The sequence below is a fragment of the Schistocerca cancellata genome, chromosome 12 (genome assembly GCF_023864275.1).
Source record: "Schistocerca cancellata isolate TAMUIC-IGC-003103 chromosome 12, iqSchCanc2.1, whole genome shotgun sequence".
Classification (NCBI taxonomy): domain Eukaryota; kingdom Metazoa; phylum Arthropoda; class Insecta; order Orthoptera; family Acrididae; genus Schistocerca; species Schistocerca cancellata.
The window spans coordinates 54609534-54635988 of record NC_064637.1 but is presented as its reverse complement, the minus strand read 5'-3'; the positions used below and the strand labels follow the sequence as shown (position 1 = coordinate 54635988).

Below are 26455 nucleotides of genomic sequence, written 5' to 3'. Positions count from 1 at the left end.
GGTATTGAATAGAATTGGGGAGAAGAGGAGTTTGTGGCACAATTTGACTAGAAGAAGGGATCGGTTAGTAGGACATGTTCTGAGGCATCAAGGGATCACTAATTTAGTAGTGGAGGGCAGCGTGGAGAGTAAAAACCATAGAGAAAGACCAAGAGATGAATACACTAAACAGATTCAGAAGGATGTAGGCTGCAGTAGGTACTGGGAGATGAAGTAGCTTGCACAGGATAGAGTAGCATGGAAAGCTGCGCTGCATCAAACCAGTCTCAGGACTGAAGACCACATCAACAATAACAACAACAACAGCAGCAACAGTCTCCTTTTAGACTTATACACTTCGTCCGACGTTGTTCTAATTTGTTGATCCCTTATGAATAATAGGAACTGTCAAAGACTGCAAAATAGCTACTAGTTGCTGCAACAATCACCTCATAATTTGAATAAAACCTTTGTCCCACCAACTATTTCTTCAAATTTGGGAACAAATAGTAGTCCGAGGGAGCCAAGTCTGGAGAATAGGGGGGGAGGGGGGAGATGTGAGACGAGTTGGAATCCTATTTCCATTAATTTGGCGACCACAACTGCTGAGGTGTGTGGTGGTACGTTGTTGTGATGGAAAACGACATTTTTGCGGTCCAATCGCCGGCGTTTTTATAGCAGCTCGGTTTTCAAACGGTCCAATAATGATGAATAATACTAACCTGTAATAGTTTTATCCTTTTGCAGGTATTCGATGAGTATTACCCCTTGCAATCCCAAAAGACAGACTGCATAAACTTTCCGGCCGAAGGAATGGGCTTCGCCGTTTTTGGTGCAGATTCTCCCTTAGTAACCCATTGTTTACACTGTTGTTTGGTCTCAGGAATGTGACGAAACGACGCTTAAAGTCCTGCGGATTCTTCCTGAAAAGCTGCAAAACATTCTTGCAACACTTGACACGATTCCGTTTTTGGTCAAGCGTGAGCAGTCGCAGATCCCATCTTGTGGATAGGTTTCTCATCTCCAAATGCTTATGCAAAATATTTTGTACCCGTTCATTCGAGGTGCCCACAGCACTAGCAGTCTCACGCACCTTAACTCTTCTCTCATCCATCACCGTATCATGGGTTTTATCAATGATTTCTGGAGTCGTAACCTCCACAGGGCGTCCAGAACGTTCAGCATCACTTGTGCCCATATGGCCATTCCGAAAATTTTGAAACCACTTATAAACTGTTCTAATCGAAGGAGCAGATTCACCGTAATGTTTACCAAGCTTCTCTTTAGTCTACTGAGGCGTTTTACCGTTCATAAAGTAATGTTTAATCACCACACAAAATTCTTTTTCGTCCATTTTTTGAAAATCAGTCGACTTCCTTGATTCACACGAATTCCAAACACGAAGATATAGACCAATATGTCTGAAAATTGGTGTGCGTTCTGTCCAAAGATGCTACTGACTAAACATGACCTCGATATGCCCCGGTGGTGCCATCTCTCGGACTTGGCATGGACTTTTCAAACGCTCCTCGTATTCTGTACATCAAGAAGCTAGCAGTATGATTGTCACCCTCAGAGCAAGAATTAAAATGCACGTTCACTATTGGCGATAACCAGTTTGCTGGCCGGCAAGTGGCACAATAAAAGGTGTCCGATGGGTCAGTCGTACCGTTTCGTCAGATATCGGATTTGTCTGGGACACTTCATATCGACTTCCCCGTTTTTCCATTTCTGCCAACGCAGGCGATCTAGCAGATTTAGTGTCAAACTGCGTGGTGAAGTTAAGCGTTGCAGTTTCTGTTGGTAGCGCCGGGCGCCGATTACGTCAGCATTTCCCCTCACACGTCTCCGTCCGCCGCGAAGACCAATTTTGTCATTCAGATTTTTGTTCATCAGTTTCAGCAACTGTTTTTTAAGAATGCCGATGTGAAAAATTAGCACATCAGTTGCGTTAAAAATTGGTTTTCAATGCAAGTGCTGTGCTATTTCTTCACGTCGGATATCTTGTTATTCCATTCAGGTGGGAGAGGGGGTTAGGCACTAGTCCAATCGAACTTCTTCTTTATACCACCTATAGTTGCTAAGAACAACTTCAAATATTTATCGAAAATTGCGAAAAAAAATTATGATAAAATACAAATATTGCCACTCGATATTGCCATTTCGATATCGATATACGAGGGTCACTCCAAAAGAAATGCACATTCTGCATGTGTGAAAGTTTTACATTGTGTAGATACATCCTTCCCGCTTGTTTTCAAACTTAGTTCAACCTGTTCCCGTGAGTGGCGCCGTCACATTATGTCTTCAAGATGGCTGCTACACTTTACGTTCGTCAGAAACAACGTGCTCTCAAAGAATTCCTGTGCTGTGAAAACGAGACAGTGGGAAACATCCACAAGATGGTGAAAAAGGTGTATGGAGTTGCTGCTGTCGATCGCAGTACAGTTAGTCGGTGGGCAAGGCAGGTTATGTGATGAAAGTGGGGACGGCAGTATTGAGGATTGTTCTCGCAGCGGCAGGCCTCGTACTGCACACACTCCAGACAATGTGCAGGGAGTTAGCGAATTGGTGACTGCTGACAGACGCATCACAGTGAACGAATTGTCATGCTACGTTGGGATAGGGGTAGAAAGTGTTTGCAGAATACCGAAAGTGTTGGCTTTAAAAAAGGTTTGTGCTAGGTGGGTGCCTAGGATGTTGACAGTGGCTCACGAAGAAACAAAGAAAACGGTATGCAGCGAAGTTTTGGAACAGTACGAGAATGGTGGAGACGAATTTCTTGGAAGAAAGGTGATGAAACATGGCTCCATCATTTTTCACCAGAGACGAAGAGGCAATCAATGGAGTGGCATCATGCAAATTCACCCAAGAAAAAAAAATTCAAAACCACACCTGCTGCTCGAAAAGTTATGGCTACGGTGTTTTTCGATGCTGAAGGACTCTTGCTTGTGGACATCGTGCCAAGTGGAACCACCATAACTTCTGATGCATATGTGACGACACTGAAGAAACTTCAAGCTCGACTGAGTCGTGTTCGACCACATCGGCAAAAGCAGGATGTTTTGCTGTTGCACGCCAATGCACAGCCACATGTCAATCAAAAAGCCATGGAAGCGATCACAAAACTCTGATGGACAACACTGAAACACGGGCCTTACAGTCCTGACCTGGCTCCGTGTGACTACCATCTCTTTGGGAAACTGAAAGACTCTCTTCGTAGAACAAGGTTTGAAGATGATGACTCCCTTGTGCACGCTGCCAAACAGTCGCTCCAACAGGTTGGTCCAGAATTTTACTGTGCGGGTATACAGGCCCTGGTTCCAAGATGGCGTAAGGCAGTTGACAAGGATGGAGATTATGTGGAGAAATGAAAATATTGTTCCTACAGGATGTATCTACGCACTGTAAAACTTTCAAACATGTAGAATAAAATATGGATTAAGGAGAATAGTGTGCATTTCTTCTGCAGTGATCCTCGTATCTTTGAATAATTTGTCGCCAACGGGTATCGCCTTGTTTTGGAAGCAATTTCGATATAACTATATCAGAAGCTCCATCCCTACCAGGGGGAAAACTGCTCGATGCTCCATGACGTATCGTATCGAACTAGCGCATCTGTAGCTCAGACCGTACCATAAACTCCTTTCTTCCCCAATTAGATTCAGTACCTCCTCATTAGTTCCGCTAACTACCTGCATAATCCCTAACAATCTTCAGCAACTACACATTCCCAAAGCTTCTATTATCTTCTTCCATACGGGGCTACTGTTCAACAAGTATCTTCAGCAAAGATTTTCAAATGCTTATATTTATGTATGTATCTGAGTGGTGTCTATTGTGTAAGAGGGTGATGGCTCGTCGATGATTGTTTTCAGTGTAATGCAGGAATGGAGACAATGAATTGCTTGAATTTCAGTGTGCTTTAGAACAAGCTACTTTGAAAGAATCCCGCCGGCCGGTGTGGCCGAGCAGTTCTAGGCGTTTCAGTCTGGAACCGCGCGAACGCTACGGTCGCAGGTTTGAATCCTGCCTCGGGCATGGATGTGTGTGATGACCTTAGGTTAGTTAGGTTTAAGTAGTTCTAAGTTCTAGGCGACTGATGACCTCAGAAGTTAAGCCCCATAGTGCTCAGAGCCATTTGAACAATTTGCACCAAACTTGTGTATACGTCGTGAGGCACTGTAAATCACTGCGTGCAAATTACCCGGACTATATTTATCTGGTATTTGAGAATGAGGGCCCTCAGCTGCTGCCAAACAAACTTTACATGTAGTTTCAAACGTTTTCCCAGTGACTTCTTTCCAACCCACACCCGCACCTCCCCAGAGAAATTTTCATTAAGGTGGGAATTTAAGGAGATGGGATCTGGATAAACTGACTAAACCCGAGGTTGTACAGAGTTTCAGGGAGAATATAGGGGACTAATTGACAGGAATGGGGGAAAGAAACACAGTAGAAGAAGAATGGGTAGCTTTGAGAGATGAAGAAGTGAAGGCAGCAGAGGATCAAGTAGGTAAAAAGACGAGGGCTAGTAGAAATCGTTGGGTAGCAGAAGAAATATTGAATTTAATTGATGAAAGGAGAAAACTTAAAAATGCAGTAAATAAAGCAGGCAAAGAGGAATACAAACGTCTCAAAAATGAGATCTACAGGGAGTGCAAAATGGCTAAGCAGGGATCGCTAGCGGACAAATATAAGGATGTAGAGGCTTATCTCCCTAGGGGTAAGATAGATAATGCCTACAGAAATATTAAAGAGACCTTTGGAGAAAAGAGAGCCACTTGTATGAATATCAAGAGCTCAGATAGAAACCCAGTTCTAAGCAAAGAAGGGAAAGCAGAAAGGTGGAAGGAGTATGTAGAGGGTGTATACAAGGGCGATGTACTTGAGGACAATATTATGGAAATGGAAGAGGATGTAGATGAAGATGAAGATGAAGATGAAATGGGAGATACAATACTGCGTGAAGAGTTTGACAGAGCACTGAAAGACCTGAGTCGAAACAAGGCCACGGGAGTAGACAACATTCCATTAGAACTACTGACGGCCTTCGGAGAGCCAGTCATGACAAAACTCTACCATCTGGTGAGCAAGATGTATGAGACAGGCGAAATATCCGCAGACTTCAAGAAGAATATAATAATTCCAATCGCAAAGAAAGCAGGTGTTGACAGTTGCGAAAATTACCGAACTATCAGTTTAATAAGTCATAGATGCAAAATACTAACGCGAATTCTTTACATACGAATGGAAAAACTGGTAGAAGCCGACCTCGGGGAAGATCAGTTTGGATTCCGTAGAAATGTTGGAACACGTGAGGCAATACTGGCCTTACAACTTGTCTTAGAAGCTAGATTAAGGAAAGGCAAACCTACCATCCTAGCATTTGCAGACTTAGAGAAAGCTTTTGACAATGTTGACTGGAATATTCTCTTTCAAATTCTAAAGGTGGCAGGGATAAAATACGGGGAGTGAAAGGATATTTATAATTTGTACAGATACGAGATGGCAGTTATAAGAGTCGAGCAACATCAAAGGGATGCAGTGGTTGGGAAGGGAGTGAGACAGAGTAGTAGCCTATCCCCGATGTTATTCAATCTGTATATTGAGCAAGCAGTAAACGAAACAAAAGAAAAATTCGGAGTAAGTATTAAAATCCATGGCGAAGAAATAAAAAATTTGAGGTTCGTCGATGACATTGTAATTCTGTCAGAGACAGCAAAGGACCTGGAAGAGCAGTTGAACGGAATGGACAGTGTCTTGAAAGGAGGGTATAAGATGAACATCAACAAAAGCAAAACGAGGATAATGGAATGTAGTCGAATTAAGTCTGGTGATGCTGAGGGAATTAGATTAGGAAATGAGACACTTAAAGTAGTAAAGGAGTGTTGCTATTTGGGGAGCAGAATAACTGATGATGGTCGAAACAGAGAGGATTTAAAATTTAGACTGGCAATGACAAGGAAGGCGTTTCTGAAGAAGAGAAATTTGTTAACATCGAGTATAGATTTAAGTGTCAGGAAGTCGTTTGTGAAAGTATTTGTATGGAATATAGCCATGTATGGAAATGGAACATGGACGATAAATAGTTTGGACAAGAAGCTTTCGAAATGTGGTGCTATAGAAGAATGCTGACGATTAGATGGTTAGATCACATAACTAATGTGGAGGTATTGAATAGAACTGGGGAGAAGAGGAGGTTGTGGCACAACTTGACTAGAAGAAGGGACCGGTTGGTAGGACACGTTCTGAGGCATCAGGGGATCACAAATTTAGAATTGGAGGGCAGCGTGGAGGGTAAAAATCGTAGAGGGAGACCAAGAGATGAATACACTAAGCAGATTCAGAAGGATGTAGGTTGCAGTAGGTACTGGGAGATGAAGAAGCTTGCACAGGATAGAGTAGCATGGAGAGCTGCATCAAAGCAGTCTCAGAACTGAAGACCGCAACAACAACAGCGTAATTCTTTACTATTGGGTTTGTGCATACGTTTGCAAGCAGGAAAGGTGGAAGTCCGAGTGCGCAAAACCGGGTGAACAAGATAAGTGCGGAACGACTTCCGAACGCTACTCTGTTTTTTTTTTTTTGGTTGGGGGGGGGGGGGGGCGTGTGGGCAGTTTATCCGAGTGCGGGCTGGCGTTATCGTGTAGTAGCATTACTTTAGAAAAGCCGTATCTACAGCATATGGTCTTTTGTGGTGCTGTTCATGGCTGTTGGTCTACATCTGTAAGACAACTCATTTGTTGACGATAAATATCAGCAGCGATGGTTGCACCTCGGGGAAGCAGTTAGTAGTACACCACACTGTCACTATTCCACCAGATGCAGAATATTATCTTTTGTGGATGCGCAGAGGTTTTTGTTTCGCGAGTTCCCGCTATGTTTGGGCTCAATGACTCCTTTCCTTCCTTTATGTTAGCGTAAAGACACCATTTCCCGTCACCAGAAACCATACAGGAGAGGAGTGGTCGGTGTTGTTCACGACCCAGTTGATAACGAAGAAGCAGAGATGCCCATATGGCCACACACTGATTGTTGTTTTTAGGTTTGAGCATGCGGAACTGACACACCCGATTTTTGAACCTTCCCCACTGCATGCAAAAGTCGCAAGGTGGCTGTGGTGTGCGTACTGTAAGACCTTCGGTACACACATCATCATATTATTTGACTTGTCGCTCTAACGAAGTAGGCGAGTGTCAGCAATATGTCAGCTATGTACAGGAATATGATAATCTTATTAAGCGCAGACTGAAACTTGAATATAGAGGTACAGACTAATGTAGACTGGAGCAGACAAATGTAGACTAAGCAGAGGTCTGTACATTTGTTATAATACCTCGCATATTCAGGTATCACTGCGCGAGTGTGATTCGTGAGGAGAAAAGGTTCTACATTAGCAGCAATGTCATGGGCTGCATTACATATTAATACGCATATCGGCGGAAGCAGAATTTGGTCCGTCTCTAAGGCAGCGCCATCTCGTAGTGCGGAGACGGACGAGTGCTGCGCCTGCTGTCTTGTGCTTAGCGGGGCGCGCTCTAGTGGGAAAGTTGTGTACGTGCTGGCTACGCGGAACTATGTACGCAACAATTTTATACTAGATTTTTTCACAATTTTCGGTACATATTTGAAGTTGTTCTTTTGAAATTGTGTAGAACATAATTTTACTTCCACTGTGTAAAGAAGTCTTAGTACTTTTTGAGGTCTCATCACGTGCAGTCTTTCTCTTTGACTGTGTCAAGCAAATACAGGTGACAAGGGAGAAGTCCGCTTGCACTGGATGGTGACAGTGTGAATGGAGTAAGAAGATATCAGATATGAAGAAGCAGCAAACCAGTTGCGTTGAAAAATAATTTTTAACACAACTAGTGTGCTATTTCTTCACATCGGTATTCTTCAAAAACAGTTCCTGAAATTGATGAACGAAAATCTAAATGACAAGACTGGTCTGTCGGGTGGGCGGAGACGTGTCACAGGAAATGCTGACGTAATCGGTGTTAGGCGTGAACATTTAGCTTCATCACGCAATTTTGACACTACAACTGCTAGGTCGCTGGCCTTGGCAGAAATAAAAGAAGGAAGAAATTAAAAAGACAAGTCGACACGAAGATTTCTGGAGAATTCCGATACATGACGGAACCCAACGGCGGATCCATCCTTCGCCTTTTACTGTGCCACTTACAAGTAGTTTCCACTGTTAGCGAAGCCGTTATTGCCAAGCATGGACGTGCATCGTTTTCCTTTCAATTCTTTCTCTAATGGGGATAGGCAGACTGTTAGCTTGTTGATGCACAAGATATATAATAATGAATTAATAGTTAAATATACAGTCCTAAAATTGGGCGGTTCCATTGTGACGTGTAGCCGGCCGCTGTGGACGAGCGGTTCTAGGCGCTTCAGTCTGGAACTGCGCTGCTGCTACGGTCGCAGGTTCGAATCCTGCCTCGGGCATGGATGTGTGTGATGTCCTTAGGTTAGTTAGGTTTAAGTAGTTATAAATCTAGGGGATTGATGACCTCAGATGTTAAGTCCCGTAGTGCTTAGAGCCAGTTGAACGATCCGAGATAGCGAGTGGACTGTGGGAGCTAGAAAATGGGGTGCCAGATGGAGAAATCGGAACATTTCCGAGATATTATTCTGTTGCGATTGAATAGAGTGGCACCGTGTATCAGGATAATGCTATTGGACAGAGCACTGCAGGAAAATGGTTTTCTAGATTTAGAAGGGGCCTTAATCACATCAGTGGCTCGCCATATACGCGGTCCTTCGGGGTTTAAACGCATTAATCCACAATTATCCGCGTCAGTGTACTCGAGAACTGGTAAATGTGGTGAAGTGTGATCATTCGACCATCGTGCGACATTTCGTGCAATGGGGAAGTTTCAAAAATCGGGCTCAAGGTCAAAATCACAAAAATATGCGGGTGGAAATATCTGCACCTATGCTTGCTCGTCAGCAATTGGCTACTGAGCAACAGCGACTGTTTCTATCCTGCATCGTTACTGGTGACGAGAAATAGTGTCTTTATGCTAATATACGGAAAAGAAAAGAATGGTAGAGACCAAACAAAGCAGCAAATCCTCATTCAAAAAACTACACGCACCCACAAAAGATGATGTTAAGCATCTGGTGAAACAGCGGCAATGTGGTGTGCTACGAATTACTTCCCCAAGGTGTAACCATCATTACTGACAGTTATTGCCAACAAGTGAGACCTCTTGCAGACACAGTGCGAAAAAAAAAACAACCAGGAAGACTACGTGGAGTGATGTTACTCCATGATAACTCCCTCATACGTTCTTCTAGACAGACACGAAACTCTATACAGCAGTTGGGTTAGGGAGTCAATCCGCACCCACCTTATTCAGCTGATGTTGCGCTCCCAGATTTTCACCTTTTCCCCTGTGTGTCGGACAGCCATGAAGGAACTTCCTCTCTGGATGAAAGTGTGATCCGAATGCCTTCTCCGCCTAAAACGATGTGATTTCTACAGTGGCGGAATCGCAAAGTTACGCCAGTGTTGGCAGAGTGTTGTAAATGGTGAAGGAGGATGATGATATTGTGGTGTGCATACTGTAAGACCTACAGTACACACACCATGAGATTATTTGACTTGTCGCTCTAACGAAGTAGGCGAGTGTCAGCAATATGTCTCGTGGTCTTATCGTGGCGTGTTTTTCTGCCGTTAGGTCAGACGATACAAATGCCACTTGCACACTTAGAGTAGCAAATTGACAGTGACCAACATTAAACAGAACTTGATTAATTTTCAACACATTTATTAAAATAGTGACAAGCATAAACCTTACGTAACTTCATTCTGGATACTATTTACAATTGACAATCTGAAGTTCCTTTGGTCTTGGTACGTTAATGTTATTCTCACATATCTCTGATACTTGACAAAGTGTCTATACACTTCTCTTCATGGCTATGTACAGGAATATGATAATCTTATTAGGCGCAGACGGAAAGTCGACTACAGACTGGTACAGACTAATGCAGACTGGTACAGACTGGTGGAGACAAATGATTGGAGGTCTGTACACTCGTTATAATACCTCACGCGTTCAGGTATCACTGCGCGAGTGTGATCCACGAGGAGAAAAGTTTCTACGTTAGCAGCAATCTCATTGGCTGTGTTACATATTAATACGTGGATCGGCGGAAGCAGAATTTAGTCCGTCTCTATGGCAGCGCCATCTCGTGGTGCGGAGACGGACGAGTGCTTTGCGGGGAACGCTCTAGTGGGAGAGTTGTGTACGTGCTGACTACGCGGAACTATGTGCACAACAATGAGATACCCTGCGAGGCCTACCTTGCACCAGGGCGGAGCTCCTGGAGATGATGGGCCGGTCGGCGTCGGCCTCGTCGCCGCCAGACGCCGCCAGGAGGTGCAGCGTCACATTGAGGGGGGGCCGAGGGGGACGGCGGGGCCCCCCGCTGAGGGTGACCAGCACGGCCGTGGCGCCCCCTGCCACCGCCGTCCGCGGACTCACCACCGTCACAGACCTGCAACGTCACAAGCAGCCTCATAGAAATATACTCCACCCAGTCACAAGTGAAAGAGACAGTTGAGCAAAGGATCGTAATGTCCCCACAGCAAATACCCACTACCACACACCAATTAATCATTTTCAATGAAACCATCCACATTCATTCACTTTGGAATAGTTATCTGATCTGATTTTCTCGTAATATATGCGGCGACAGCTCGTCGATGCCAAAGTATTTTCCAGTGCATTTATTCTTTGAAATAATATAGATGCATATATGCTTTCTCCATGGTTGTTAGAAGAGTTACGTTCTGTGTTCTCAGTTCTGTCAGTGAAGTACAGCACTCGAAGAGCTGTTTAATATTGTACTCCTTTACGTCTGACTTGGCTCCTTATTCCGTCAGTCTTTCGTCTTGTGATTACAGCAATTTGACGTTAACCTCTATCGACCTAGATTTATCTCTTCGAGTACTGTGACTATGAAAAGCTATTCTGTTACCTAGGCAAGCACAGCTGAAGAAATTTTACAGTTTCCTTTCGTTATACGAGTTGTTCATCTTTAATAGAATTTTTGTATGTAGTCGAAAATACCCTAGTTTTCTATAATTTGTAATATCCATTCAAAATATGTAAGATTTTCACTTAACTGCTCCAGCTGCGTATATAGTCAAATGGTAGTTCCACTGCTCGGAAATCTTTTCCATTTACTGAAATTATTGGAAATCATCGGGATTAGCTGACAGAGTTCTGTCTCGCAGACCGCCTCTGGAAATTAGCTATAGACGTATTCTCTCAAAGAAAACATCCTGATATAGGCCATGTCACATGATGTGCGACTGTGCGGCATACGATCCATCAGTCACGGACACACATGACAGGCACAGTAGGTTCAACGAATCGTGAGGATCCGAGGCCTGTTTCATTACACATTGGAATGGCATAATCTCCTCCTTAATGAAAGAAGCATTCTCAGCGACGTTCCTGGTATCAACCTCAACTGCACTGTTAAGGTTACCATCTAAAAAATTGCCTGTGCCTAATTGATCAGTACGTATTCTTCATTTTGAATATCCTTCGCCACACAGCTCACATTGCAAGTTATAATGCCGAGTCCTAAGTTTCAGTTAAAAGCTTTTTGTACTGAGATGTTCAATACCATGGAAGTTCTGCCTTAATTCAGACATTTTGTATCATGAAAACTGCCTATCAGAAGTACCCTCTCAGTATTTCTAACTAGGACAGCTTCTGGAGTATATGTTGAAAGGGATTGGCGTGTTTCTGAGAGATACATGTTCTGCTTTTCTTCTCGCTAAAGCGAGCCAATTAACATTTGTGCCGATAGCGGTTTGTTTTGATGAGAAAGGGATTGTAAAAGGAAAATAATTAAGGCGTGGAATCACCGGAGATCTGGACATGAAATGGAGATGGATTTAATACACGTTTTCCTCCCTAAATAAGGTTTGTGACTTTTTGTTCTGGAGTGAATGAACGAATGAGTTTTTTTCTGAATCATTTGTTGAACACGTTGGCCCTGTAGTTAGTGGGGAAGTTTCAGCTGTGTCGAAGAGAGCCTACAATCACTGAGTCTGTGTTAAATCGTCCAAAAAGGCTTCGTACACATCTGGAATTCGCAATCTTTCGTAAAAGGAACAAATTGTCCAAACGATTGATTCTCCCGACTGACTGCAGTGTTTCACAATAATAATAAATGTAAAGATCTCTTACATCAAGCCAGCCGCTGATTACCAAGACGAAGGACTCCACCAAAGATTCTATTTGGCTGATTCTTATTATCACTATATCACGTAATGAAATTTTATATTAAAAACTACACATAGATTAATGAAAGAAAGAGAGAGAGCGAATAAAAATGGAGGTAATACTAATAATCCTCCATTAGAGAAATTTTTCGCCTGTCTTATTACGGATCAGCCAAGAACTGGGAGGGCCTTACTTTACTGTATGGACTTGTGTGTGAAGGTTAAGGGATCTTAAAGACAACAGATACGAGTCTATACAGACAAGACATTACACAGAGATAGCGGATAGTTGCATTGATCATCTACTCTTAGATTAAAGAGACGGCAACTTATTATCCGAACATTTAAAAAAGGTTAAAGGATGATCGGGATTCAACGTGCCGTGGACATCAGGAGGGGTAGACTGAGATAGGCTGTGACGTTCTGAAAAGAACGATACAACATTCGTTTTAAATAACATGGGGTAACCACAGAAAATGATGCATTTGGTTGCTTAAACAAAGTCTTTTGCAAAAACATGTTTTCCCATTTTTTTATTCTCCACCAAAACCTGCCTGTCCGCAGCTTGTGGTCTCGTAGTAGCGTTCTCGCTTCCCGCGCACGGGGACCCGGGTTCGATTCCCAGCGGGGCCAGGGATTTTCCTTACCTCGAGATGACTGGGTGTTGTATCGTATTCATCACCATCATTCATCCCCATTACGGTCGGAGGAAGGCAATGGCAAACCACCTCCGCTAGGACCTTGCCTAGTATGGCGGTGCGGGTTTCCCACATCGTCCCCAACACTCCTCGGAGTATGGGACCTCATCATCAAAACCTGTCTCTATGGGAGCCAGAGAAATACAAAGACATTTGGATAGTAGGGACTGGCGAAGATTTGTAAACACCACCTGTGACTGGTAGACTGTGCACCAATCAAATCCTCGAGCTGGTGGTATCTGCAAATCTCCACTTTCCTGCTGTGATGTTCGAAATTTCTTGCATATAAGGGACCATCACATGATGGACTTCCACATGTACAATATTTATCAACAGAACTGTATATATTGCCCACAAGATGATCCTTATTTTTACAAAATAGGCTAATTTTGCATACATACTTTGCATTTATTAACAATACTATATTTAACCTGTCTCCACTGTTGTTCATATTATTTATGGATCATATGTTGAACACAATAGACTGACTGGGTGAGATTAAGATATGTGAACACAAAATAAGCAGTCTTGCATATGCGGATGACTTAGTTGTGATGGCAGATTCGATTGAAAGTTTGCAAAGTAATATTTCAGAGCTAGATCAGAAATGTAAGGACTATGGTATGAAAATTAGCATCTCCAAAACGAAAGTAATGTCAGTGGGAAAGAAATATAAACGGATTGAGTGCCAAATAGGAGGAACAAAGTTAGAACAGGTGGACGGTTTCAAGTACTTAGGATGCATATTCTCACAGGATGGCAACATAGTGAAAGAACTAGAAGTGAGGTGTAGCAAAGCTAATGCAGTGAGCGCTCAGCTACGATCTACTCTCTTCTGCAAGAAGGAAGTCAGTACCAAGACTAAGTTATCTGTGCACCGTTCAATCTTTCGACCAACTTTGTTGTATGGGAGCGAAAGCTGGGTGGATTCAGGTTACCTTATCAACAAGGTTGAGGTTACGGATATGAAAGTAGCTAGGATGATTGCAGGTACTAGTAGATGGGAACAATGGCAGGAGGGTGTCCACAATGAGGAAATCAAAGAAAAACTGGGAATGAACTCTATAGATGTAGCAGTCAGGGCGAACAGGCTTAGATGGTGGGGTCATGTTACACGCATGGGAGAAGCAAGGTTACCCAAGAGACTCATGGGTTCAGCAGTAGAGGGTAGGAGGAGTCGGGGCAGACCGAGGAGAAGGTACCTGGATTCGGTTACGAATGATTTTGAAGTAATAGGTTTAACATCAGAAGAGGCACCAATGTAAGCACTGAATAGGGGATCATGGAGGAACTGTATAAGGGGGGCTATGCTCCAGACTGAACGCTGAAAGGCATAATCAGTCTTAAATGATGATGATGATGATGATGATGATGACTATATTTAATTTCTTCAATATGTTGAAGCTACCATCACAACATCAATAGTTATGTCAGTATTTTCAGCTGCTAACGCGATTACAAAAACCCAAGCTGTCAAAGAACGATATAGCATTAGTTTCTGTTTTATTAGCTATGTCTGTCAAAAAGAAAAAGATGAATATTTAAATGTATGAAAAATGTTATGTACTCCATGTGAAGAGGGTCACTGGTATCTAATGTACCTTGCAGCTGATGAAAAATTGCTAATGATGTCATGGGACAGAAGAGAAAGAAAAGGTTGTAATTGTAGAGCAAATTACAGACGAAGAAAGTATAGCACTAACTGAAATTTCTGGCAACTTGAATGTTATTACAAAGCAGTTACATATGTCGTATTTTTAAACAAATAAATATAAGTAAAGAAATATTTTTTTGTGTTTTATTTACATTATTTGATATCACATGAAGATCGTTGCTGCTCTAGAGTGTAGAGTAGTAAGCAAATGTAAACAAATAGGAATAGAAGCCTGAAATACATACAGATTTAGATTTTAATCAGCACATAGTTAGTTACTGATTTATCTAGAGAAATGGTTCAAATGGCTCTGAGCACTATGGGACTCAACATCTTAGGTCATAAGTCCCCTAGAACTTAGAACTACTTAAATCTAACTAACCTAAGGACATCACACACACCCATGCCCGAGGCAGGATTCGAACCTGCGACCGTAGCAGTCCCGCGGTTCCGGACTGAAGCGCCTATAACCGCACGGCGGGGAGAGAGATTTTGACCGGTCGGTTTTTTCCATCCCTAGCGTCCCGGAATAGTGAAATGCAGTCGGCGGATTGACCAAAGCTGCACACAGGTGGATGATGCTGATTACGAAGCGATTTCCATCTTCTCCAACGGTTAGCCAGCCGCTGTGGCCGAGCAGTTCTAGGCGCTTCAGCCAGGAACCGCCCTACTGCTACGATCGCAGGTTCGAATCCTGCCTCAGGCATGGATGTGTGTGATGTCCTTAGGTTAGTTAGGTTTAAGTACTTCGAAGTCTAGGGGACTGATGACCTCACATGTTAAGTCCCATAATGCTCAGGGTCATTTGAACCAACTGTGAGAACGTTGACACAGCAGTTATCATATGGCTCCGCGACCAAGCAGCGGAATTATATCGTCGAAAAATTGGACGATAGGTGGAATATTTACAGAGACCTGGAGACTGATGTTGAAAAATGGCGTCATGTATCTATGTCACTTCGAAGTAGCGATGGATGTTATCGCAGAAGCAACTTTTTCTCGGTCACACACATTCGTTTCATCTCCAGTTTAACGTATCCGTTAAAACCGCTCAAAATAACCGGTTTCTGAAATAATCTATTATTCCTTTTGTATTGCTGTTACTTCCAGTAATAAATGTAGTCATCGAACAAAGACTGAAAGATTCGGAGACACCCTCAGACAATTGACTTATACGTTTCAACGTCGCTAGGATCAAAATATCCAGCAAAACAGGTAAACAAAACGAAACAGTCCGTACACTGAATATTACAAAAATTACTAGTTTTCTCGTACTGGTTCAAATCCTTGTGGACAGTCTCAAATAATTTTATTGAAATCGATGTTCGGACAACTGTTTAGGCATTACGAACAGTTAGTGATAAAGCGTGAAAAGTGAGGCTGGAGAACTCTATTTTTCGTGTTATGTTATTCGTTTCCAGTGACTACAAACAGATAGAGGCATGAGAGAAACTACTTTCCGATTTTGTTTTGAACAATGGAGGAATTGTTAAGTTTTTAATTTGTTACTGATGCCTTAATTTCTTTCTCTTTTGTTACTTCGTAGAAACGGTAGAGAAATAAGAAGCTTTTGTGTAAAATTTGTAGTGTTTTTGTCTGCAATTATTTTAAATGAAAAACCCTTCCTGAAGACAAAAATATTTATCTACTTTTTTATTTATCTATTTTTGACTAGGAATATCTACAGAATTGAGTTCAAATGACCAATTCCGACACTAGGCGAAGTAGAACATTTACCACGATCAATTACTTGACAATAATTACAATTCCAGTAATTAATTGATATATTGCACAATATTTATAGTTCAGTCTGGTCCTAAATACTCGACCTACAGTATGTTCATCTGTAAGTAGACTCTTTTCATCAGAAACAGTAGGGACCTACCACTGAAGGACTATACCAATACGTTAGTAGCCGCAGAACATCCTACGAACGATGAAGACACACATCAAAAGAAGTTTTGCGTCAGCCGGGTTCCCAGAACTCCTGACGACAAACGTTGGCTGAGGATATAGTATCACAGACAAAGTACCTTTGGCTGTTCAGAGACGTCACTAAACCCGCCCAAAGATGTAAACAACCATGCATGAACAGCGCCTACTAAACGAAGGGGGTCCGACAGCCGATCTGTTCCAGTCATTCCACTAGGAAGGAGGTATACGGCTCGTGTTGTCCGTAGTTCAACCATGCCTAGACGGTCAATACCGCGGTTAGATTGCGTCCGTATTGTTTGTTACTTTGTGCCAGGAAGGGCTCTCAACAAGGGAAGTGTCCAGGCGTCTTGCGGTGAACCAAAGCAATATTTTTCGTACATGTTGGAGATACAGAGAAACAGGGACTGTTGATGACATGCCTCACTCAGGCCGTCCAAGGGCTACTGCTGCAGTGAATGACTGCTACCTACGGATTATGGCTCGGGGGAACCCTGACAGCAACGTCACCATGTTGAATAATGGTTTTCGTGCAGCCATACGAGTAGGACGTCGTGTTACGACTCAAACTGTGCGCAATAGGCCGCATGATGCGCAACTTCACTCCCGACGCCCATGGCGAGGTCCATCTCTGCAACCACGACACCGTGCAACGCGGTACAAATGGGCCCAACAACATCCCCAATGGACCGCTCAGGATTGGCATCACGTTCTCTTCACCGATGAGTGTCGCATATGCCTTCAACCAGACAATCGTCGGAGACGTGTTCGGAGACAACCCGGTCAGGCTCAACGTCACAGACACACTGTTCAGCGAGTGCAGCAAGGTGGAGGTTCCCTGCTGTTTTTGGGGGACGTACGCCGCTGGTGGTCATGGAAGGCGCCGTAACGGCTGTGCGATACGTGAATGCCGTTCCCCGACCGACAGTGCAACCATATCGGCAGCATATTGGCGAGGCATTCGTCTTCATGGACGACAATTCGCACCCCCATCGTGCACATCTTGTGAATGACTTCCTTCAGGATAACGACATCGCTCGTCTAGAATGGCCAGCATGTTCTCCAGACCTGAACCCTATCGAACATGCCTGGGACAGACTGAAAAGAGCTGTTTATGGACGACGTGGCCCACCAATATCTCTGAGGGATCTACGCCGAATCGCTGTTGAGGAGTGGGATAATATCGACCAACAGTGCCTTGATGAGCTTGTAGATAGTATGCCACGGCGAATATAGGCATGCATCAACGCAAGAGGACGTGCTACTGGGTATTAGAGGTACCGCTGTGTACAGCAATCTGGACCACCACCTGTGAAGGTCTCGCTGTATGGTGCTACAACATGCAATATGTGGTTTTCATGAGCAATAAAAAGAGCGAAAATGATGTTTATGTTGATCTCTATTCAAATTACCTGTACAGGTTCAGGAACTCTCGGAACTGAGGTGATGTGTGTATTTGTGGGCCAGAAATGATAAGTTCAGCATACATCTTCTACTTTGGTTCCAAAAAACTAAAGGATCACTGCTTTTGGGTGGAGAAAGACAATGGGTACATTATTGTCTCAACAGTGATGTAACAAATCTTATATCTATTGTTGCTGATCGTTTCAAACTGTAGCCGTTGTTACTGAAATAGCACTAATCGCTTAATAACTCAACATTTCAAAGCAGTGGAAATGTTACGAATAAACGCTACTCCTTTGCAAAAAAGTGAAATTCAAAAACCAAAAATTGTAGCACCACTACTATGATAAATTCATATATCGTTATTTGAACCTGGTTATTAGTGAAAAATAAAAAAAAAAAGCGTATTATAGCCGAGACCAAACAAATAATACCGGTTATTCGGAACTAAATACCGGCATCAGTGTAAATAGGTCTGTTTTTCCCACTTCAAAGTGTTTTGCAGCATTCAGTAAAAGTTTATTGGTCTGCCCTAATAGTATGTAACTTATTTCGCAGTAGGTAGTTGAGGAAGGGTACCAGGCGACTGAAAAAGAGTGCTGGTCATTTCCACACAGTTACAGACGTTATCGGTAATGTCGTTGTGCTGTACAAGTATGGAACAAGCTCTGTCCTCTGGCATTATGACTTACTTGGACGACGAAAGTCTCCGTTACGAACTTCGCAAACAGAGATCTTACGAAATTAGGATCATTCTTTTCATCGATACTATGTCCCGCTTTGAGGAGCACGGAAAAAATGACTGCCGAACTCTCACCATACGGGAGCGAGTAGAAGCGACCGAGCATTCGCAAACAGTTCGCCAGTGTTCATTAGCATTCGCTTGCATCTGTGAGCAAGCTTTGTACGCTAGTGGGAACGAAAGACAACGTGGGATAACAAACACAGTCGTTGAACGCTGCGTTATTGTTTTTTGGCGGTAACAATCGGCACACAGGCTACAACATTTTATACACTCCTGGAAATGGAAAAAAGAACACATTGACACCGGTGTGTCAGACCCACCATACTTGCTCCGGACACTGCGAGAGGGCTGTACAAGCAATGATCACACGCACGGCACAGCGGACACACCAGGAACCGCGGTGTTGGCCGTCGAATGGCGCTAGCTGCGCAGCATTTGTGCACCGCCGCCGTCAGTGTCAGCCAGTTTGCCGTGGCATACGGAGCTCCATCGCAGTCTTTAACACTGGTAGCATGCCGCGACAGCGTGGACGTGAACCGTATGTGCAGTTGACGGACTTTGAGCGAGGGCGTATAGTGGGCATGCGGGAGGCCGGGTGGACGTCCCGCCGAATTGCTCAACACGTGGGGCGTGAGGTCTCCACAGTACATCGATGTTGTCGCCAGTGGTCGGCGGAAGGTGCACGTGCCCGTCGACCTGGGACCGGACCGCAGCGACGCACGGATGCACGCCAAGACCGTAGGATCCTACGCAGTGCCGTAGGGGACCGCACCGCCACTTCCCAGCAAATTAGGGACACTGTTGCTCCTGGGGTACCGGCGAGGACCATTCGCAACCGTCTCCATGAAGCTGGGCTACGGTCCCGCACACCGTTAGGCCGTCTTCCGCTCACGCCCCAACATCGTGCAGCCCGCCTCCAGTGGTGTCGCGACAGGCGTGAATGGAGGGACGAATGGAGACGTGTCGTCTTCAGCGATGAGAGTCGCTTCTGCCTTGGTGCCAATGATGGTCGTATGCGTGTTTGGCGCCGTGCAGGTGAGCGCCACAATCAGGACTGCATACGACCGAGGCACACAGGGCCAACACCCGGCATCATGGTGTGGGGAGCGATCTCCTACACTGGCCGTACACCACTGGTGATCGTCGAGGGGACACTGAATAGTGCACGGTACATCCAAACCGTCATCGAACACATCGTTCTACCATTCCTAGACCGGCAAGGGAACTTGCTGTTCCAACAGGACAATGCACGTCCGCATGTATCCCGTACCACCCAACGTGCTCTAGAAGGTGTAAGTCAACTACCCTGGCCAGCAAGATCTCCGGATCTGTCCCCCATTGAGCATGTTTGGGACTGGATGAAGCGTCGTCTCACGCGGTCTGCACGTCCAGCACAAACGCTGGTCCAACTGAGGCGCCAGGTGGAAATGGCATGGCAAGCCGTTCCACAGGACTACATCCAGCATCTCTACGATCGTCTCCATGGGAGAATAGCAGCCTGCATTGCTGCGAAAGGTGGATATACACTGTACTAGTGCCGACATTGTGCATGCTCTGTTGCCTGTGTCTATGTGCCTGTGGTTCTGTCAGTGTGATCATGTGATGTATCTGACCCCAGGAATGTGTCAATAAAGTTTCCCCTTCCTGGGACAATGAATTCACGGTGTTCTTATTTCAATTTCCAGGAGTGTAGTTAGATTCACGACGTAAAACTGGTATTCAGACAGCATTATTTAGCATAGCGAACCCACTGTTTTTAAAGAAGTAAGCTAATTGGCGTCGGAAAGGATGAAGTTCATTGTCTCGGTTAGCACGTAATCGTGAAATGTGTGGAGACAGAGCAAACCAGCACTAATTACGGACCACCAGCGTAAACTGACGAAATTATTTACGTCCTGATTGTTACTAGCAACTGGAGATACTCACAGTGAATTGTTAATAAGTCCTTGGCTTTTCCCAGTTAAAACTGGTCCAGATTAATTCTGGCGCTTTGGGGTTAAATCTTGTTATTTACTTTATGTGTGATAGTAATTGGGTTTTTGTTGTTGTGGTCTTCAGTCCAGAGACTGGTCTGATGCAGGTCTCCATGCAACTCTAGCCTGTGCAATCTTCTTCATCTCCCAGTACCTACTACAACCTACATCCTTCTGAATCTGCTTAGTGTATTCATTTCTTGGTCTCCCTCTACGATTTTTAGCTTCCACGCTGCCCTCCAATACTAAATTGGTGATCCCTTGATGCCTCAGAACACGTCCTACCAACCGATCCCTTCTTCTAGTCAAGATCTGCCACAAATTTCTCTTATCGCCAATTCAATACCTCCTCATTAGTTGTATGATCTACTCATCTAAACCTTACCATCCTTCTGTAGCACCACACTTCGAAAGCTTCTATTCTCTTCTTGTCTAAACTATTTATCGTCCACGTTTCACTTCCATACATGGCTACACTCCATACAAATACTTTCAGAAACGACTTCCTGACACTTAAATCTATTCTCGATGTTAACAAATTTCTCTTCTTCAGAAACGCTTTCCTCGCCATTGCCAGTCTACATTTTATATCCTCTATACTTCGACCACCACGAGTTATTTTCTCCCCAAATAGCAAAACTCATTTACTATTTTAAGCGTTTCATTTCCTAATCTAATTCCCTCAGCATCACCTGATTTAATTCGACTACATGCCATTATCCTTTTTTGCTTTTGTTGATGTTCATCTCTTATCCTCCTTTCAAGACACTGTCCATTCCATTCAGCTGCTCTTCCATGTCCTTTGCTGTCTCTGACAGAATTACAATGTCATCGGCGAACCTCAAAGTTTTTATTTCTTCTCCATGGAGTTTAATACCTACTCCAAATTTTTCTGTTGTTTCCTTCACTGCTTGCGCAATATACAGATTGAATAACATCGGTGATATGCTTCAACCCTGTCTCACTCCCTTCCCAACCACTGCTTCCCTTTCATGTCCCTCGACTCTTATAACTGCCATCTTGTTTCTGTACAAATTGTAAATAGCCTTTCGCTCCCTGTATTTTACACCTGCCACCTTCAGAATCTGAAAGAGAGTATTCCAGTCAACATTGTCAAAAGCTTTCTCTAAGTCTACAAATGCTAGAAACGTAGGTGTGCCTTTCCTTAATATATTTTCTAAGATAAGTCGTAGGGTCAGTATTGCCTCACGTGTTCCAACATTTCTGCGGAATCCAAACTGATCTTCGGTGAGGTCGGCTTCTACTACTTTTTCCATTCGTCTGTAAAGAATTCGCGTTAGTATTTTGCAGCCGTGGCTTATTAAACGGATAGTTCGGTAATTTTCATATCTGTAAACGCCTGCTTTCTTTGGGATTTGAATTATTGTCTTCTTGTTGAAGTCTGCGTTGCTCTAATATTTCGTTTTATTTTTCTGTGCAAGACTGAAGTGAACACGGTTTTTTTAAAATAATGTGATCGCGGCCAGAGAAATTTATCTCTGGCGCATTGGTTGACATTGGTTGGTAGCTACCTTTCCACTCCACTATCAAGAATAGGGTCGCTCTGTTAAAACAGAGAGTTTCAACACTGAAGATGAACAGCGTTGTCGACTGCGAACTTCTTACGTCTGCCACAGACGGCCCCTGACAGGCAGACTTCACTCAAGAGACCCCTGTGTACCATATAACATACACAAGCACTTGCAGTCGTAACCAAGAGGAAAGCAATTCTTCAAAACAAACAGAACTTGCTAGAGACTAATGCGAACCTTTTTCTGCAGAGGTCGCCTCACAGACACAGGGAAGTTGGAGTACTCCGCCGGCTTTATAAGGCCAGCGCAGCAGCAGTACAGCCAGTTATTCGTCGAGCTAGGACCAGCTCCGACGGACCTCACCGACGCTCTTGATGAATGTTCGTCTACAAGTTATTTGTTTTCTTTGTGGGTGTATAGTGATTGTTCGAGAAGTGTAGTTCAGTTTCAATAAACGACATTAAACTGAGTGTTCTACAATACTGAGTATTCCTCAGAACTGAAGGCACAGTTTCGGAAACAGTGGGTATTGTTCATTCCACGATGCTGGATAATCGGAGAATAACTACTGAAAAGGTCAGGTGAAGCCCTGGACATACAGGGTGAAAAGTATTTAAACCTACAAACTCTGGGAGGTTGTAGGGGACATCAAAACAATTATTTTTCGCTAATTTCATTTTTTCCTATGAGGAGTATTTAAACCGGTAAGGAAGATTTATCTCGCGGCAAATTAATTAAACCAACGAACACTTTTCCATTTTTTTATGACCAAGAGACAACACATTAACACAACCCAATTTCAATTACAGTACATTTTCAAAAAGGCAATAATGTCTCTATCAACGAAACTTTCAAGTCCAGGTACGTTAGGAACTCCCGTACCTCCACGTACAATGGCTACAGTGAGCCAACCATTACCATGATCGAATGTATCATTAATGTCAATACTTAAATTAAGTACTGTTAGTGGCTGACGCTACAGATCAATTTGCATAAAGTTCAATTTATTTATGAAAATACAAAGTACAGTCACCAACAAACTTTACATATTCACATACTCCTTTACCTTTAACCCAAATTAATACAGAATCATTTACAGATATTTTCTCTTATTTCGAGTATATAAAGACAATGCAGAAGGCGAGATATAAGCTGATTTACAAAAGTCTTTATTTGCAAGTTCTGCCATATGGTAGGTACGATAGGCGATAATGTCTATCAATAAAACTTGACTTTGAGGTCATCAGTCACCTAGAACTTAGAACTAATTAAACCTAACTAACCTAAGGACATCACACACATCAATGCCCGAGGCAGGATTCGAACCTGCGACCGTAGCGGTCGCTCGGCTCCAGACTATAGCGCCTAGAACCGCACGGCTACCCCGACCGGCATTCCTCCATCGACACGTAAACAAAGGTTACACCGTCGGATCATGTCCTGTCTGAAACGTGCAAAAACCTCAGGAGTATCCTGAATTGTTCCTGCTACTATCCGGGCAACGATATCCTCTTCTGATGCAACAGAAGTTGCAGAAACAAGGTTGCGCGTCTCTCCCCACACAAAAAAAGTCCAGAGGGGACATATCTGGAGATCGAGCAGGCCATGGTACAGGACCACCTCTGCCAATCCACATTTCTGGGAACCGTCGGTCCAGGAATCGACGCACACGACGACTGAAATGTGCCGGCGCCCCGTCATGTTGGAACCACATGCGTTGTCTTGTAGGGAGCGGGACGTCTTCCAGAAATTCTGGCAATGCTCTGGCGAGAAAATTGTAATAGTGCCTGCCATTTAATGGCCTAGGTAGCAGATACGGTCCAGTTAAACAGTCCCCAACAACACCGACCCACACATTAACGAAGAACCGCACTTGATGAGCGCACGTAACTGTGGCATGCTGGTTATCCTCGCTCCAAACATGCAAATTGTGCATGTTAAAGACTCCATCACGCCCGAACGTTACTTCATCGGTAAACAACACAGACGATGGAAATGTAGGACGAATTTCACACTGTTCCAGGTACCACTGCGAAAAATATGCTCTTGGTGGATAATCAACTGGTTCCAGGATGAAATGGTCGTAACAATTGCTCTCGAAGGACTGTTCTTACATTCATCTGATTCGTCCCCATGTTACCTGCAATTGCACGAGTGCTGATTGAGGATCCCGCTCCATATGCTGCAAGAGAGCTTCCTCAAATTGCAGCGTTCTTACCGTGCGACGGCGTCCCAGTCCAGGCAATCTGCTAAATGACCCGGTCTCATGCAGACGTTGGCACACAGCATCAAAGGTGCGGATACGGCGATTAGGATATTGTTGTTGATAAACCCGCTGTGCAGCTCGTCCGTTGTGGTGCGCTACGTATACCAGTGTACTCACTCCAGGTGTCTCGCTCCATTAGTAAACAGAGACAATGCACTACTACACTGGTGGACAGCAGTTGCCTACAACTGAAGAGCGTAATACACCCTCTAACAACTGAAGACCGTAACACGGCCTCTAACAACTGAAGAGCGTAATACGACCTCCACCAATTTAGATAATCCTCATAGGAAAAAATGACATTAGGGAAAAATATTTGTTTTGATGTCCTCTACAACCTCTCAGAGTTTGTCGGTTTAAATACTTTTCACCCTGTATTCTGGGAATACGTGCGTGATACTATGGATGAGATTTTGGACATGAGAAAGCTCTCAGCGAAATAGTTTCCTAAATGCGTCAGTGCAGACGAAATTCAGAAGACAGGTTGCTCGCATCTGAGTTTTCAGATAAATTGGTACCGTGACCTGACGAAACAGCTTTCGTCGAGCCATAACTGTGGGGTCCTTTAATTGCTCTGGAAGGATGCTCATCAAACTACAACACATGAAGTATTAGTTCACTTTACTAGATAAATGAATAAAAATTTACTTGGCTGTGACACAGTTCTTCGCCTCAGGAGTGCCTCATAATTTACCACTTTCCCTGACTATGAAAGCATCACCTGATGCACGGCTTAACAAACTGTTCTCTTGCAGTACCAAATCCAGCGTTTACGATCGCACGTTTCATCAGGAACTTTAACTGTCATTGTCGTACACGATCATGGTTGGTTGGTTTGAGGGAGGGGACCAGGCAGCGTGGTCATCGGTCCCATCGGATTACGGAAGGATAGGGAAGGAAATCGGCAGTACCCTTTCAAAGAAACCATCCTGGCATTCGCCTGAAACCATTTAGGGAAATCACGGAAAACCTATATCAGGATGGCCGGACGCGGGTCTCAGCCTTCTTCCTCCAAAATGCGAGTCCAGTATGCTAACCACTGCGCCACCTCGCTCGGTATACACGATCATGTTGACTGCTGTAGCTGAGTCAACAGCTTGGCTGGACTCCAGGATGCTCAACAAAATGTGGAGCTCATCGTGAGGACGCTGCTGTGCTGAGATAGAGGCGTGCTCCTCTGGAGTGTCTCCATTTGATTTTTGCGGACTCCAGTGAACTGTCTCTACTGTTCGTGATTCCGATGCTGCAGCTGGGATCCTACGTGTTGACCACATACACAATATGGTGAAACCATGGCGAAAAGTACTATGTTAAACATCTGGAAGAACTGAAGCTACAATTGGTCTTGTTTCTGTAAGAGTACGAGAGGGTGGAGATCTCTTCTGAACAGCACGTTGCAAGGCATCTCAGATATGCTCAACAGTGTTCATGTCTGGTGAGTGTGGTGGTTAGCGGAAGTGTTTAAACTCAGAAGAATGTTCTTGGGGCCACTCTGTAGCAAATCTGGATGTGTGTGGTGTCGCATTGTCCTGCTGGAATTGATCAAGTCCGTCGGAATGCACAATGCATAAGAATAGATGAAGGTGATCAGATACCTGTCAGAGTGGTATTTAGATGTATCAGGGGTCCCATATCACTCCAACGGCACACGTCCGACACCATTACAGAGCCTCCACCAGCTTGAGAGGTCCCCAGATAAACTTCAGGGTCAGTGGATTCATGATGTCTCCATACCCGTACACGTCCATCCGCTCGATAAAATTTGAAATGAGGTTCGACCGACTAACAAGGGGAAGGCCTCAGACACGGCCAACCGATTCAGCTCAAATTTGGCAGGTCGTTTGTGTACAACCTAAAACGAAGGTATCTAAGGTATTTTGGGTCAACACCCCAGCAATTTTAAGAAATCGCCCCTAAAGGTTATGACTAGCAATCGACTCAAAATTGACGGGATCGATAGATAACTGTAAATACAACATTTTTCATCATAAGGTATAGGGTCCGAAAATGCAT

General features: G+C 44.0%; 1 protein-coding gene across 1 annotated transcript in view; it reads right to left on the bottom strand.

Moving 5' to 3' along the window:
- Positions 1-26455, bottom strand: part of LOC126109449 (C3 and PZP-like alpha-2-macroglobulin domain-containing protein 8) — a 968006-nt gene that overhangs the window by 562687 nt on the left and 378864 nt on the right. The window contains exon 3 of the mRNA XM_049914479.1: positions 10301-10494. Coding sequence (XP_049770436.1) covers positions 10301-10494 — 194 coding nt within the window. The remainder of the gene's footprint in view (positions 1-10300; positions 10495-26455) is intronic.